This window comes from Hydra vulgaris, chromosome 02 (genome assembly GCF_038396675.1).
Source record: "Hydra vulgaris chromosome 02, alternate assembly HydraT2T_AEP".
Classification (NCBI taxonomy): domain Eukaryota; kingdom Metazoa; phylum Cnidaria; class Hydrozoa; order Anthoathecata; family Hydridae; genus Hydra; species Hydra vulgaris.
In genome coordinates, this window is record NC_088921.1 from 40,157,591 (window position 1) to 40,175,001 (window position 17,411).

Sequence of the window (17,411 nt, forward strand, 5' to 3'; positions counted from 1 at the left end):
CAAAGAACCAAGCACCTGTGGTCTAGTGATTAGATTCCTGGTTTTACAACTGGAGGTCCGTTCAATTCAGACAGTCCGTGGTTCGAAGCTGTAAACTTTACTTATGAACAATATAAGATTATTGTGTAAAATTTAAAACCAGTCAATGAGTTTAAAATTATTATAAGGTAGTTAACAAAAATATTTAAGAAACTCATTGTCCTCACGTTTGGGGTTAGGGCTGCAAACTTTATGGGATATTTTATTTCCAGGCTCCAATCATTGCAATATTTTGCATAACATTCTCATTTAATATATAAATGAACCTACATAAATTTGATACCTGAAAGTGTCATATCTGAAACATCGAAAATCCTGCGTCCCTCACTGACATGTAAAAAAATATATATATACATATACATTTTATAGCGTTTCTGCTTCAATAATGTATATATAAATGCTTTAAAACCTCTAAATTGAAATTTGTTTATCTCACTATTTTTTTTATTGTTTTCATTCGTACTCTCGTGAAAAAGTTTGTTAAATTACGGCTAAGGCTATGAACTCTCTACGTATCATAAATACGGAAAAAGACTGTATAAAAAAATGCAATTGTAGTAAAATTGTGCTTAAAGACCGAAATTTATGAAAAACTTTTTTTACTGTGTAGACTAGCGACATTTCTATATTGTACACCGTTCAGAACTTTATTCATTATCAATACTTTTGGTATTCATATCTACATTTATAGTTCTCGATTTATGTCAATGTCATTATCAATTAAAAATAATTTTTCTACTTAATTAATTTGATCCATATCAAATGAATTTCTTCAATCACATTTGTTTACTTTATTATATCCGATAATATTAAACGGTTCCTGTTTTCAAATTGTTTTGTTAATAAGGTTGGACTAGTTAGTGGGCCTAATCAATGCATAAATCAAGTTATTTTCTTTGCTTACGTTTCCTCCTTCAGTGTTGACGATCAAATTTATAAATTCTATACTTAGGTTCAGCTTTTCTTATTGGTTCAGCTTTTCTTATTGGTTCAGCTTTTCTTATTGGTTCGGCTTTTTTTTTTGGTTCAGTTCCTTTTTTTTTAAACTAATCAGAACTGGTGAACTGATGATTATTGTTAATCTAGGAAGGGTGGAAATTTTACATGGTTTTTATTTTTAAGAACTAAAAGATTATAAGATGAAATCTGTCGATGAATTTAAATTTAGTATAAGATAAAATAACAACAACAAAACATAGTCATTGTCCTCGCAATGAATTAATGAAATATTTTTTACCCGGGGTAGATGCGAGGTAAAAATTTTTGGATATTTTTGTTGCCAAGTTTCAATTAACGCAATTTTTTGCAAAACATTTTTATTTGACATAGGTATGAACATAATTAAGTTTGAAGTTTTATCTGAAACAATGTTTCCACCGGGCCTACATTTGTGATGCGTAACGTAAATTTTGTAGTTTAAATTTTATAAAAAAATTTAAATAATATTGAGATTAGTCGTATCAAAAAAAAACAAAAAACTATTGTTATTAATTATATTTTTATTTATCTATTTTTTTCATTTTTGTTAATTATTTTTTGATAGTTATAGTTAGAAATTTATTAATTAGTTTTTTTTTTGCTTACAAACATTTCAACCAAATTTAACATAAATTCGCGATCTCGAGTCTGAGCTTCGGTAGCAGCCTCTCTTTGCTGCTGAAGAAGCTGTAGCAAAAATTGTTCGTGTCGCTCAAGCATATTGCTAAACACTTGCATTTGCTTTTCTTGCAGTTCAAGAAACCTTTCGTCAATATTAAACAAATTGCGGGGTTGCGGTTGCGACGATGTAAAGATACTAGTATTTCCATAGTTCTTTAAGTACCCATTAGAAAATAACTCTTTTGTATTTTCACGTATTGTGCTGTTTGGAACAGGACTTTTTACTGAAAAAGTTGCATTTTGCTTTTCAACTGGTAGAAAGCTAGTTGATAAAATTTTTTTTTTAAAATAAGGTTCCTCATCAAAATTTGCCTGATGCAAGTTTTCTTTTCTTAAATTAGTTTTAAGCGATGTACTTTCACTATCAAAAATGTCGTCAGAGTTTTTATGTCTTTTGTGCGATAAATAGTTCTTTCCCATTATGCTAACATCCGTTTTATGTTTTCTATTAAACCCTTCGACGTTATTATACTCAACAATGTTATCATCATTATTTTTATTCTTATCTAAATAATTTGATGTGTTTGCTCTGCAAGGTGAAGTTTTTATCCTACAAGAAGACTTGTTGTGTGAATTAATATCAACAAAAGAAGGAAGAGAATCATTATTTTCTGCTTCAGTTTTGTTAGAACACTGTTCGCCAATAAAATGTTTTGTATTTATATTTGTCTCGGTTGAGTAAAACTTGTCTTCGTTATTATGGTACTCCGAAGAAGTATCTGAAGCATTATCTGCACCATTATCTAACGGAGGGGTATATCTTTTTTGATATTCTTTTACCCGTTCACTTTCGCTAATTATTTCAACAAAATCGGTATAAAACAAAGGGAAATGTTTTTTATTACCGCTATCGCTGTTGTTTGTGATAGCAGTTTTACATATATAGCGAATATTACGAAACTTTTTTTTGCACTGCTGCAAAGTTTTTGGTGGTTGATATTTGTTAACTTCAATCGCAATCATTTTCCAGACCTTGAAATGTTCGGCAGAACTCGATGCTGCATTAAGCAAAATTGACTTTTGCTTTTTCCATGTTTCAATTAACACTTGTGTCTGTTCTCTTGTCCATTTTCCATCATCAATTTGAAGGTTATTGTAGTACGCAGGTGTTTCAGACTCGTTTTTATAATCATAATATTGTGCAGGAGAATTGCATCGTGGTTCATCCATTAATAAATCTAAAAAAAGAATTATAAATGTTTGATATAAAACAAAAAACCACGTTTCTATTTAATGAAAAAAGAATGAAGTCATAAATATAATACGAGATAATTGTTTTATATTGTAATCTAATTATATATAATAAAAACAATAATAATAAAGCTAACTAGACAAATTAATAATATAGTAAGATGGTTTGTTTATTTAAAGAAGGATTAAAACTAACTATAAATCTATTTATATGAAGTGCTTCTTTTGTTTTAAACTTACTTTTACTTGTGGCATTTAAAATCTTGAAACAATCGTAATAAGTTAGATTTTTACAATTAATGGATGAATTTAAGTGTTTAAAACATAAAATTGTTTATCACGTGTAAGAAGCTCATTTATTTTTGTCTGGAGCTTTCTCTAATATAACTAGCATTAAAGCCAGCACAAGAAAATTTTTATTAATCTATCTAAAACGTTTGATACTGTAGATCACGATATTTTGCTCCATAAACTTAAACATTACGGAATAAATAGCACAGTTTTACAATGGTTTCAAAGCTATTTATCGAATTAGAAGCATTTTGTCTATTATGATAATATATATAAAAAATATTTGTTAGAAATATCCGAATATAAAAATATTGTGGCGTGTGACAGTGACAAAACCCGCTCCTGCAAATATATTGTGGTGTTCCACATAGTTCTGACATAAAAATGACTTTTATGAAGCCTCAAATCTTTTAAGTATCGTGTTTGCAGATGATACCAATTTGTTCCTTTCAAATAATGATATTTACTAACTCTATTCGACTATAAATACTTATAAAATTGGTTAATATCAAATTGGTTCAAATGTAACAAATTGACCCTAAACATAAACAAAACAAAATGGATTTTCTTTTATTCACTCTCCAAAAAACCTTCCTCACCAACAAATATGCCGCAAATTTTTATTGATTAATTAAAAATAATAAGAGACTTAGTAACAAAATTTTTAGGTATTTTTCTTGACGAAGAAGTCGCATGTTCTGTGTGTGGGGTAGCCACGGCTTTAGTTAGAACATCACATGTTCTGTGTATAGGGTAGCACAACCACGGCTTTGGTTAAGATTATCAATAATATTTATTAAAGTTGAATTTATTTTTGTAACAACATAAAATTTGATTTCGATTTCAAAAACTGGGCGGAAATTTAGTTTTTAAAACTAAAGATTTTATAGGTCTTTATCAAGCCATGCAAAGTAATTAAATGTTTTTTACGTGCGATCAATCAAACAACATATAAGACCAATTTTATAACCAAAGGAAACAAAACTATAAAAATTTTTTTCAAAAGAGTAGTGCTTTTCTTGTTTTGATAAACTGATGTAGAGAGTGAATTATACTTTTTAGTAAGAACATCTTAAAATAAGATTTGATTATTTTGTTCTATTTTTAGAGTTTTTAAGCTTTTACGTTGCTAATTGAGATTTTTAAAAAACTTCTGAGCTACAAACTCTGAATTAAAAGTAGCAATAATAACAAACCGTTTATAAAAAAAGTCGGTATAAATGATAAACAATTGTTAGCCCGTGTTTTCTCATAGAACCCAATAAACATAATTACTAAAATTAGTACTAAAGGAGAACCCATTGCATCATTATTTGATTGATCATAATATTTTCCGTTAAATAAAAAATGAGAACCAGATGATATATGGTATTTAATATATAGTATTAAAAAAATATTTTTAGCCAATTTTATCTTTATAAAAAAAATCTGTTGCTATATTTATATTTTCTTTAAGTGAAATATATATATATATATATATATATATATATATATATATATATATATATATATATATATATATATATATATATATATATATATATATATATCTGTGTCTTCGAATCACAGTACTACGACTAACATTAGCTAGGTTTTCATCCCTTAGCTCGCGTGCAATATCGGCAGAAGTTTTCATGACATCCGCAGTAAACTTGCTCATAGTAGTTAAGGTGCTTTTTAAGAAATTGCCGTCAGTGGGTTATTAGTTTAAACAATCAAGATACTTCTGCTATATATCTGGTCTGTAAGATAAACGATTAGATTGTTTAAAGAGAAAAACACCAAAAATCTACTGTGACCTGCAAGTAATCTTTTAAAATTTATTTAAAATGTAATATGCCAAACAAGATTTTGTTATAATTGCGGTATATTATGGAATCCTAACTTTAGCTTTAAATTCAAGACCGTTAAAATCTGAAGTTCTTTAATGTAAAGACTTTTAAGTGAAGACTTTGGTCGGTACTGGAATTATTTTAACTATTGCAAAGACATTTATACAATAGAATTTTCCTCTAGGAAAAAGAAGAAAAGAACTATTACTACTAGCATACAATTTTTTCTTTTACTTATTAAGTGGAGAACTTTATAACTTTGAGTGAAAAAAAAAACAATGTTTTTAGAAAATTTATTGACTTAAACACTTTGAAAAAGTTCTAGCTCTTTTGATCTGTCCAAATAAAGGACGTTTTTAAATTTTATTTAAAACAATTTGAAGCAAACCGACCAAGCAAAAACCTCAAGAAGTTCAAAAAGAGACTTTATAAGAGTCTTTTATTTTGTCTTAGTAAAAAAAAAAAATCTCTAATAAATTTTTTTAAAATACAAGCAGAAGAATTTGTTTTAAACAAAAATAAATTTACATTTATTTCATTTCATTTAAAAAGTTATTTATTAAAGATTTTTAAAGATGAGATTTTGTTTTTAATTTCAATTAAACTTTTACTAATTCGTTTTAACTACGTTGAGTGCGTTCTAATGAGACGATCTAATTTTTTAGATGTTTTTCTTGGCGGACGATCTTTTAAACCATACACACAACGGTATTTTACAATAATGTTGTTTACGGTTGATTTACCAACCGATAATAATGAAGCGATTTCACGAAAAGACTTTCCTTTTTTTTGGAAAATTTTATGACTCCCTCATGAATTGGGATTTGTGTGCGCCAAGCCATGTTTGTACTTTCACAACCTTCAATGAACTAAATGTAAATATTTAACGTGTTATTGTTTGTAAGTTCGCTTTTAAACATCCTTCTCCTTTAATGTATATTATGTGGCCGGAAACTTTTGCATGTGTAAATATAACAATTACAACAACAAAGACTTTCACAAATATGAATCATATTCTTTTACTATATTATTTTGTTTCCAAAAATTTATACTAACATCTTATAGCGATTATAAACCATTAGTCATTTTTTAAAATAAATCAGAGTACAAAATGTCACTGGTTGGAAACTTTTGCACGCCACTGTATATATATATATATATATATATATATATATATATATATATATATATATATATATATATATATATATATATATATATATATATATATATATTTAAACAACTTTAAAAAGTATTCTACACAATAGAGTGCTCAATGTTCTTAAAAGAACAGAGCAATTATATTATTAGTAGAAAATCACTTAACAAAAATTTTTTCCATTTAACACTGTGTTTCATCAACAAAGATTCATCAGAAAATTTCAACAAAGATTTTCTGATGAATCTTTGTTGATGAAACACAGTGTTAAATGGAAAAAATTTTTGTTAAGTGATTTTCTACTACTAATATATATATATATATATATATATATATATATATATATATATATATATATATATATATATATATATATATATATATATATATATATATATATATATATATATATATATATATATATTATAAATATAACTTTTTTATAAATAAGTTATAAATTTAAGATTAGAAAAGTGATTGCATCAAGCTGACTAAGTTTAATAGATTACATTGGAGGCAAATTTTAATCGTTAAGATTTTCATTTCAGTCTGTCGTGGCATTTTTTGGGTTTTAAGGTAATTTTTAGATAAAATTAAATCTTAGGTATGTTTATGCTAAAATTAAATGTAATCACTTTGCAAAAAAAGTGATCGGAGTCTTTAAAAGTTATGATCATGTAACGTTTTGTAATATCCTCATTTTATGCGGTTAGGTGTTTTTATATATTACATAAAATAAATGCTAGAGGAAGGGGCAAAATGTAGTTACATGTACCGGCCGCCAAGATAATTGAATGCCATAAGACAAAAAAGAGTTTTATAAGTACCCAAATATTAAAATTTCTACTATTTTTACTTTTTTTGTTGTGTATACAATAAAAATATATTGTACCTTTGAGTGTCTATATAGGATTAATATTATCGGGTAAAAATTAGCTAGTTTTGTAAAAAATAAATTTACAGTTTATTAACCAACTCTAAGTTAAATTAAATTGGCTTTTCATCCTCATATCACATGATATAATTTTAATTACGAATAATCGTTTTTGTTGCTAAGGTATAAAACAAATTAATTTGGTGAATGGCATAGCAATTAACTTGCTTTATTTATATTACCGATGAATTAGAGTTTCAAATTAATCATTTTGTTTCTTTGGCAGGTAGGGACCAACCAAATAAATAAAATGTTAAATTGTTTTAAAATCTCAACACAAGGTCTTGAAAAACTACTCATTTGTTAATGTTTGTTCAACTACTCATTTGTTAATAAAGAATTTATTTTAGGAATCTTTATAGATTTATCGAAAGCATTCGATACTGTTGATCATGCTATCCTGCTAAAAAAATTGGAAAAATATGGCGTAAAAAATGTTGCATTACTCTGGTTTAAAAATTTTTTGCTAAACAGACAGCAATGTGTTAATACTGATGAAAATATCTGTTCAAAATTGCTTAAGATTAAATGTGGCGTTCCCCAAGGTTCCATTCTAGCTCCCTTATTGTTCTTAATATACATTAACGATCTTCCAAAAGTCTTAAACAAACTTGATGTAATAATGTTTGCAGATGATACTAATTTATTTTATTCATCTCAGTCTATCGAAGAACTCTTTGAAACAACGAATATCGAACTTGAAAAACTTAATATCTAGCTAAAATCTAATAAATTATCTTTAAACACAGAAAAAACCAATTACATTTTATTCCATCCCAACCAAAAAAGAAAAAAAATACCTAATATATTACCATTGCTAAAAATAGAAAACAAAAATATTGAAAGAACCTCAATAACAAAATTTCTAGGTTTACTAATTGACGAAAATATTTCATGGAAAGCACACATTGACTATTTAAATACAAAAATAACCAAAAACATTGGCGTGCTATACAAAGCTAGACCAATGTTATCCCAAGAAAATCTAAAACGTCTTTATTTCTCATTTATACAGACCTATTATACATATGGTAATATAGCATGGGCAAGTACCAATAAATCCAATTTGAAATCACTTTATCGACGTCAAAAACATGCCGTTAGAATTGTCTATAAAAAAGACAAATTCACTCATGCTGAACCTTTGTTAAAACTCCTTAATGCACTAAACGTCTATAGAATAAACATTTATCAAAACTTATTGTTTATGCTGAAATATAAACTCGGGCTTGTCCCATCACATTTCTCAAATGATTTCTTTAAAAGCAATAGAAATAGATATGACACTCGAGAAGTAGGAAACTTTAATATACCGTTTAGAAAAACAAAACTATCGCGTTTCACAATTTCATATCGCGGTCCCTATCTCTATAATAAACTGATATCCAGAAATGCCATAATTACAAAATTAGATAACCAAAATTGTTTGAAAATCTTACTAAAAAAATTCGTTTTAAATATAAACAATTATATGAACTTACACTAAACTAATACTGAAACTAGAGCCAAAATTAACGTTGAAGCGAAAATCCCAAAAAACTTCAATAACAAATATTAATATAAAAAATATATAAATCAAAAATTATTTTATTTATGCCTAATCATATATTTATGTGTGCAAAATCTAGCATTTATCAATTATTTTTTATCTTACATTTTATTATATGTGAATCCAATATAAAATGAACTACCATTATATTTTGTGAAACTAGAAACATGTAAAAACAAAAATACAAAAAATATTACTAGTACAAGCGGTTTCTTGATGACAAGACCATCTGGTCTTCTGCAAGTTTCCCGCGTTCTTTTAATAATAATGATACCCTGCAGTTATATTCTTTGTATTCTATAAAGTTGTGAGATTTTATTTTTTCTCTTACCATCATATATTTTATAAAAATTGTAAATTTGTATCAGTTATATAGATAGAATCACAATATTGTAAAGATAAAAGGACAAAAAAAAAAAAAAAAAAAAAAAAAAATTTCAATTTTTGACTTAAATATCGCATGCCCTAGTTGGATAGATAATGGCTCTGCCAAGTAGGACACTTAACCGTTGTTGCTGATAGGACGATGGATGTATTACACAGCAATCACTTTTATTCTTTTCTTTTTACACCCCAACTTTAACAAGAAAAGCTGGGAGATAAATGAGCGCTTTCCTTGCGTCAAAAAAACTTTTGTGTTTATAGCCTGATTTCAGCTGAAATGCATTCGGTTGAGTCATAAGCTCAGATCAATATTTTTTTAAGCTTCAACTTCAAAAACTGCAACACCTGCGTTTTTTCAAAAATTACGGCAACATCTAAAACAACGCAAAAAGTTTTGCATTACTTTTTGCATGTATTTTGAGACGTTTCTTTTAAATTAGGGTTGTCCCAGATCTTTGGTTCAAATTAAATGAAAATTATCAAAGATAGGATTATGAAACACTGTACACAATCCATTTTTAAAGTTTCAACATGTTTTGTACATTATCATGATATGTACATAAAAAAGCTGCCTTATAAATCCGATTGAACTCCACAATATTTTAACGAAAGCGTTTACTGTGGACATGCAGTCTATGTCATTTGAGGCCAGCTATTAAACCGGATCACTGGTTGGCAAGCTTTTTAAACAACGATGAATAGTTATTGTAAAGTAAACGTTTGATTGAAAAAAGCTGATTAGTAGCGTTAGTAGCGTTCCTAAAGGATCAGTTCTTGCATAACTGCTGTTTGTGTAAGTCAATGACTTATTAGACTGGATTTATTGTCATACAAAATTATACGTCGATGATGGAAAGATCATAGGAGTCATCAATGTCAAATTTCCTCTGAATATAAAAAACCAAAAGCGGACATCGACAGTATAATGGTCGCACGACTGTCTTGTGAATTTCAACGTGGACAAGTGTTAGAACTTTTTTAATCTTTAGCTGTAGTCTCTCTTGATAAAAACTTTATAAGCTATCGGATACCAAATGGTCAGCTTCGACTGCCGCTATAAAATTAATTGCGAAACAACCACGGGAAATCACCGCTACCTTAAAGTTGTTGCTTTAGCTTCTACTAAAGTTTTGACTAATGAAACATAACCCAACTAAAATATCGACCTATGGGTATGAAACAGAATTTTTGGCAAAACAATTGACGATAGCAAAATCGCAATGAATCTGGAAATGCATTTTTTTTCATGAAATCCATAAACATCAGCTTTATTTAAATATTTTTAACGTTGTGGTTCATTATTTCATTCAACAAGTATAATCTAGAATTGGCATTGTGAAGACTGTTTCTTTAAGAATCCTTCATCTGATTGAAAGAAGCTTGTGAAATAATTTATGCAACTTTATGACATTTTGTATCTTAATAGTTTTATTAAGTTTTCGTTATTCACTCCTGGAAACACTTTCTCAACTATATGTACTCAGTTGTTCTATGTATATATATATATATATATATATATATATATATATATATATATATATACATATATATACATATATATATATATACATATATATATATATATATATATATATATACATATATATATATATATACATATATATATATATATATATATATATACATATATACATATATATATATACATATATATATATATATATATATATATGTATATATATATATATATATATATATATATATATATATATATATATATATATATATATATATATATATATATATATATATATATATATATAGAACAACTATATATATATATATATATAGAACAACTATATATATATATATATATAGGACTTGGGCTCTAAAAGGGGTATATGTATATTATCCGACTTAGCGAATGTCCAAATTAAGAGAGGCTCTCATTATGTTGGACTTTTTTAAAATGTCCGACTTACCGAGATTTCGAGACTTATCCACACAGAATGACACAGGAATGTTTTGGTGTCGAGTGTTTAAAAGCCACATATAACATGCTCTTTTCAAATCTTCATTTAAGGTAACTCGCATCCTCATTCTTTTCGAGGCAGTTTAATTTTTTTCGACTTCTGAATATATTGTTTTTTTTGCTTTCGACCATCCAGTTTGCTTTGGAATGCCGTATTTCTTTGATATAGATACAGATGAATTTCCTTTGCCGAGTTCCTTTAGTGTTATGTATTTTTCTGTTATAGTTATACTTGTCAACTTTCTTTTAGCAACCTTCGACAATTTTAATAAATAAAATTTAATCGAAGATTAACCGAATCAAAGATATCAGTTAAGTTTGTTAAATTATATTTAATGCAAAGGATTTTATTATCGAGGGTTTAAAGTTTGGAATATATATATATATATATATATATATATATAATATATATATATATATATATATATATATATATATATATATGAAAATTAAAAGGTTAAATTGAAAAACTGTAAATAAAATTCAGGGTAATTAAGTAAAAATAACTTAAAATTTAATAACTCGTTTGCCCTCCCGTTTGAAATAAGGGAACTTTATAGGGTATATTTGTTTCAAGGCTCCAACCGTCGAAAGTTTTTTTTTAATGTTTTCATTTGACATAAGCATAAACGTACTTAAATTTGGAGTTTGCATATTTTACGAAAGTTTTATATCTAAAGCATGAAAAAAATCCCGTCGACGCCACTGCAACAGATTTAGTATAGTTATAAAAGTTGGTTATAACATACAGTTTGTGGTTATAACCAACTTCGCTTGGAGAATAAAGTAAAAACTTGAATCTTGTGCACAATTGATAACGTGTCGAGAAAATGCAAAATTAAATAAAATCTTTTTTAAGTAGTATATTTAAAAAATAATTTAAGTGCACATACTTGGTCGCGACTCACAGCAACGAGATTAATTTACTTGTCTTGATTCTCACCGAGAGTCATTTTTAGTCTCAATCAGTTATTTATAATTTTGATTTGTCAATTATAGTTTTGATATTTAAATTTTAAAACCAGCCTTCGTTGACAAGCAACTATACAAACACATTAACTTGGTTTAAAAAATAATAACTAATAATCTGAATTTGCACAAGCATTGAATTTAATAAAGTTTAGCTGTTCATTAACATTAAAAAATAAGGACTTGCGCAGATGTTTTTGAGATTTTATAGACATAATTTTTTAGATAAATTTATAAAATTAATTAACAAGACCTTCACTTTTTCTAAACTGACTAAAATGTAAACTTTTTAAGAACCTATTGACGATGGGTTCTCAGCTAGGTAACTTTATTAATGTACTTTTTTATTAATGTACTTTTATTATGTAATTGTAATGCAAATGTAAATGTAAATGTAAATGTGATTTTAATAATGTACTTTACAATTTAATACACTTTTTTTCTCTTATTTTTTGGATCTCAAAAAGAAAAAACTAGTTGAATTAGTCTTGATCATCTTTTGATCATTATCTTGATTTTCATCATTATCTTGATTTTCATCTTGATCCCTGTTTAAAGGTAGATTTTTTCTTCTTTTTGAAAATATTTAAGATTTTGAAAATCATCTCAAAATCATCTTTTTGAAAGTTTTGTTGATATTAACAAAACGATTGTCATTTGATTTAGATTCATCTATATTTCACGTATTTGTGGTGGTAACATTTAGCAATTTAAAGTTATATAAAAATTCAAAAAAATATAAATTATATACACATCTCTAATTCCAAATTATAGTTTACGCGGTAACAACCGACGTTGACAAAAAAATTCGTAATACCTGCTTTTATTAATTGCGAGATAAAAATAAAGCTTTCTCCTTTAATGCAGATAATGTGATATATATATGTATATATATATATATATATATATATATATATATATATATATATATATATATATATAATATATATATATATATATATATATATATATGTATATATATATATATATATATATATATATATATATATGTATATATATATATGTATATATATATATCTTATACATAATATAATTATATATAAGATGTATAAAAACTAATAGCATACAATTTCTTAGGTTTACCTTGCTAAGCGCGATCTTTCTCTACAGAAGAAACACAGTATGCTTTTAAATTAAGACGTATTTTTTAAGATGAAGTTTTCCTTATGACTTTTAAGAGCTCAAGTTTTATAAAAAAAATAAGCTACGCTCGATTTCACATTTAAAGCCATTGAACAAGCCCGCTGATAACGGAAGACAATGCTATTGGTCGAGTCAAGACAGTTGAAAGATAGAAAAAAAGGCATGTAAAGCTCAACTATTTGATAATACTTTTCCTATACGCTGTCAATCATTTTATAAGTCAGACGTGAAATTTTTAAAAATGCAATATAAAAATTAAATAAAATTTTTTACGTTAGTATATAAACTTTAAAGGAAATTTTGAAAAATAATTTTTTTATAAAAAGTAAAACACATATTCAATTATTTGAATAATATTTTGGATGTATTTATGGTTTTAAGTTTTATAAATGTTGTTTTCTTAATAAAGAGTGTATTATCGTGGTTTAGCTTCAAATTTGAACTTTCACTTTTAATATCCTCATCAATAGAGTTTGCAAACAAAACTTTTAAAGCACATTTTTAAGTTATTTTAACTCAGTTGGTAGAGTTAATGCTAATATTTTTTAAACTTTTTCAGAAGATAAAATATCTATATAAAAACTTTTTTATTTGCTTATATTATTTATATATTAAAAAAATCTCTGCTGAATATTTAACTATTTGAAAAATGTAAGGAATTATAACTAAATCTTGTAATTCGCACAAATTAAATATATATAATTGTTATTTAGATAGATAGGAATTATGTGTTATTGATCTATTTTATTATAAAAAAAAGTTTGTGAAAATGTTTTTAAACAAAAAAATTTAATAAAAACTTTACGGCTTCCAAGATTATACTATCGCGTGTATTAACAATACAGGTTCTTTGCACTTGCTAACTAATTAATTTAAGTTAATGTGGTTTTGCTTTCGTTACTAAATTTAAAATTCTTTCGTCTAAACCTTCCCCTAAAATATTGAAAGAAATCAATGTTATTGAATAGAACGTTTCAACATAATAATTATCAAATTAGTTTGCAAGTAATAGCCAATTAAAAGTTAAATAGAAGTACTTTAAACTAATTTATGTAAACACTTAAGAAAAACTAGTCGTTTGGATGATACATTTTTGTTTTATGTATTTTTATAACAAAGTATGAAACGTTGAATTCACGCTAAACCATCCAAACATTTTTAAGGTACATTTAAAGTTATATCTGTTTAAACAATATTTTAAAAACCACATTAGTTATAAAACCGAAACTCTGTCACGATACAATCACGTGATGGCAGAGTTTCTAATTACAAAACTAATTATTTTAAAATTAGACAAGTCTATTTTTATCTGTTGCATAAAATCAAAGTTCAATTAGCACATTATATGGGGCTGTTCAAATAATATGTGACAGTGTTAAGGAGGAGGGGTGTTGAAAGTATCACCAAATATTACATGAAGGAGGGGGTGGTTTTCTACAGTTTGACATGACAAATAACATTTTAAATTAAATTTTTTGTCACTGTTAAAATAAAATTTTTTATCACTGTTAAAATTTGTTAAAATTGCAAACTTGGAGATATTTATATATAATACGAAAATTTTCAAGAAAAATGATATGCAACGACTTCACAAGTGGCTAACGTTTATTGTTTAACGGAGTAAATAAATATAAAAATAAATAAAAATAAAAAATTTAAATTAGTTTTTTTACACGTTCACCTTAATAAAAGCACAAAATTCAGAGCATAAATATCATGCAGACACAAATCTGCCAAACCATTCATTACTGCTCTTGAAGAACTTGCGACAGTCTTGGGTCCAAAAGAAGTGACGTTTCACTCGCAGGATGATAAAGCCAGGGTGCCAATTGTCAGATTGACATCTGAAAATAAACAAGCAGCAATGATGATGCATATGGAACACAAGGTGACTGCAGCTTATTTACTAAAGATGGAGTTAGCAAACCAGTCATGATTATAACAGTTGATGGTGGGCCAGATAAAAATCCAAGATATGAAAAAATAATTCATTGTGCCAATACATTAGTATAAAAGATAACGAAAATAAAATTGTCTTTTTCGTTCATATTTTTGATGATATTAAATAATCAGCCCAAATACTTATGTTTACATATATTGCTTTTTGTTTTTAATTAAACAACGCATTTTTTTTTGTGTTTTTATAACTTTCATGATTTTCTGTCGTTTTTACTTTTTTATTTTTAAAATTATACTGCTGGAAGATTGTTAGCAACAAATTATTTTATTGCTGAAGTATTTGATTTGTTTTTGTTTTTGTATTTATACTGTCTTTTTGTCTTTTATCATTTATTGTGCATGTAAATTTTTGTGTGACGGGGCTCGGTGATAAGACAACCTGTCTTCTTCTTGCTCCGGCCAGGATTTTTCTTTTATTGTAATTTCTTTTTTGTAATATTTATCAACGGCAAAATAAATAAATAATAAAAAAAAAATAATAAAAAAAAAATAAAAAATGCACTATTAAGTGCAAAATTAATAGAAATTTTTTTACTATTAATTTTTGCAACAATTTTATCCTAAAATTTAATATTACTTTAAGCTGGTACCAAATATTAGTCCGTATAAAAGCCAAACAGTAGCCCACTTTTTATCCGTGAAAAAAAACTAAAAAAAATTTTTTTTTAATTTTTTTGTAAGATTAAATTTTTTCAATATTGTTAAAAATTAAAAAAATAATAATAAATTTATAAAAATATTTTTTTTTTTTCCATAGTAAATGCTATGAGCCAACTTACCCCGTGAAAAATTAGTCAACTTACCCCGAAAGCTTTTTTTTTAATAAACTGTCTATAGATCCTGAAAAACGGCAGCTTTGAAAAAAAAGTCTGACTGGATATAGTAAACCAATTGTGATTGGAACTTTTACAATAATTTTTTTTTCATACGACTATTTTCTTTGTAAAGTAAAAAGGAAGCGATGTTCTAAAAGTTACAGTTTTGTCCAAAAAACGCATAAATCTCAATATCTCCCATGCGCATGCGCGAATCCTGACAATACTACAGGGAATGATGAAATGGTCAATAAGGAAGTTTCTGTGTAATTTTTGTCACTTTCTGATGAAAGGCTCTGAAGATAAACGCAGTTCGTCAACTTACCCCTGCGGCCAACTAGCCCCGGTCTCCCCTAATCATCAAACACAAATCCTTTTTACTTATTTGAATTTAAAAGCACAAATGTTTAAAGAAAAACATTTTAAAACTTAGTTTTTAACTAGGAAAGTTCAATTACTTTAGATAAATAACACGTTTTAATACTTTCTGCTTTTATTAGCATAATATTTTGTGATCTTGTAACATCTAAGTATAACACAGAACTATGTACTGCTAAATATTTACATTCGAAGTAGCTGATAAAAATGTCAAAACAAGAAAGTAAAAATAATTATATTTTTCTTGTTGTCGACTAAAATAGAACTCATTATTTTATTTCCCGTTGGTTTAAAAACTTTAAAAACCATTTAAAAACCATTTAAACCACTATCCACGTTTTACATTTTGTTCGAAACTTTTACAGTGTAAACTATTTAGTCATTTGTTTTGTTAGTTGGCAAAAATCTCTTTCTATACTATTAAAATTTAAATTTAGTCTTCATTTTATCATTACGAGTATAACAAATTTAAATATATAACAAAAAAGTTTACCATTTTATTAGTGGAATGCAAACAATTTTTTCTAGCAATAATTCCAGCGTCGTCTGTAAATTTGTTAGTGGAATTCTTTAGGTTTGGCATAGATCCATATAAATTTTCTACCTCATACTTGAATCTGATGGACTTGAAAATTTCAAAATATTGGTTTTATGGAATTCGATGGCTTGGTATGGCTGTTATAGTTTCTAGCGCAGTCTGGTTTCTAACGCGGTCTAGTTTTCTACAAGACAAGAATTATAAAAGCTATTTAATATTAAAAAAAATATATCAATTTAAAAAACCATGGTTTATGCAAATGCTGACAAATTGCTTAAGGAAAACGGTTACTAATAAGTTAAAACATTACTTTATTTTTAAACGGTTCGTTAATAAGTTAAAACATTACCTTATTAACAAACTTGACTCACGTTATCGAATGGTATATCTGATAATTCCGGTTTTATATTATTCACTTCAATGAAATCATTTGCAGATGATTGCAGATGAACATCAACCTCAGTGGGCACAGTACGTTTTTAAAACGTTCTTTGGACGTTTTTATTTAGGGTTTAAACCTTATAAAAACGTCTAAAAAACGTTTTAAAAACGTACCG

General features: G+C 26.5%; 1 protein-coding gene across 1 annotated transcript; it reads right to left on the reverse strand.

Annotated features, from left to right (window-relative positions):
• Window positions 1–1,518: 1,518 nt before the first annotated feature.
• LOC136076935 (uncharacterized) lies at window positions 1,519–13,314 on the reverse strand. Its single transcript, XM_065790873.1, has 2 exons — window positions 13,105–13,314; window positions 1,519–2,876 (listed from the first exon to the last, which is right to left on the reverse strand). The coding sequence occupies exon 2, from the start codon at window positions 2,866–2,868 to the stop codon at window positions 1,600–1,602; it is 1,269 nt and encodes a 422-aa protein (XP_065646945.1). The 5' UTR covers window positions 2,869–2,876; window positions 13,105–13,314; the 3' UTR covers window positions 1,519–1,599.
• Between the last annotated feature and the right edge of the window lie 4,097 nt (window positions 13,315–17,411).

Coding starts and splice junctions, on each gene's coding strand:
- LOC136076935 (XM_065790873.1), bottom strand. CDS start 2,868: ATGGATGAACCACGATGCAATTCTCCTGCACAATATTATGATTATAAA.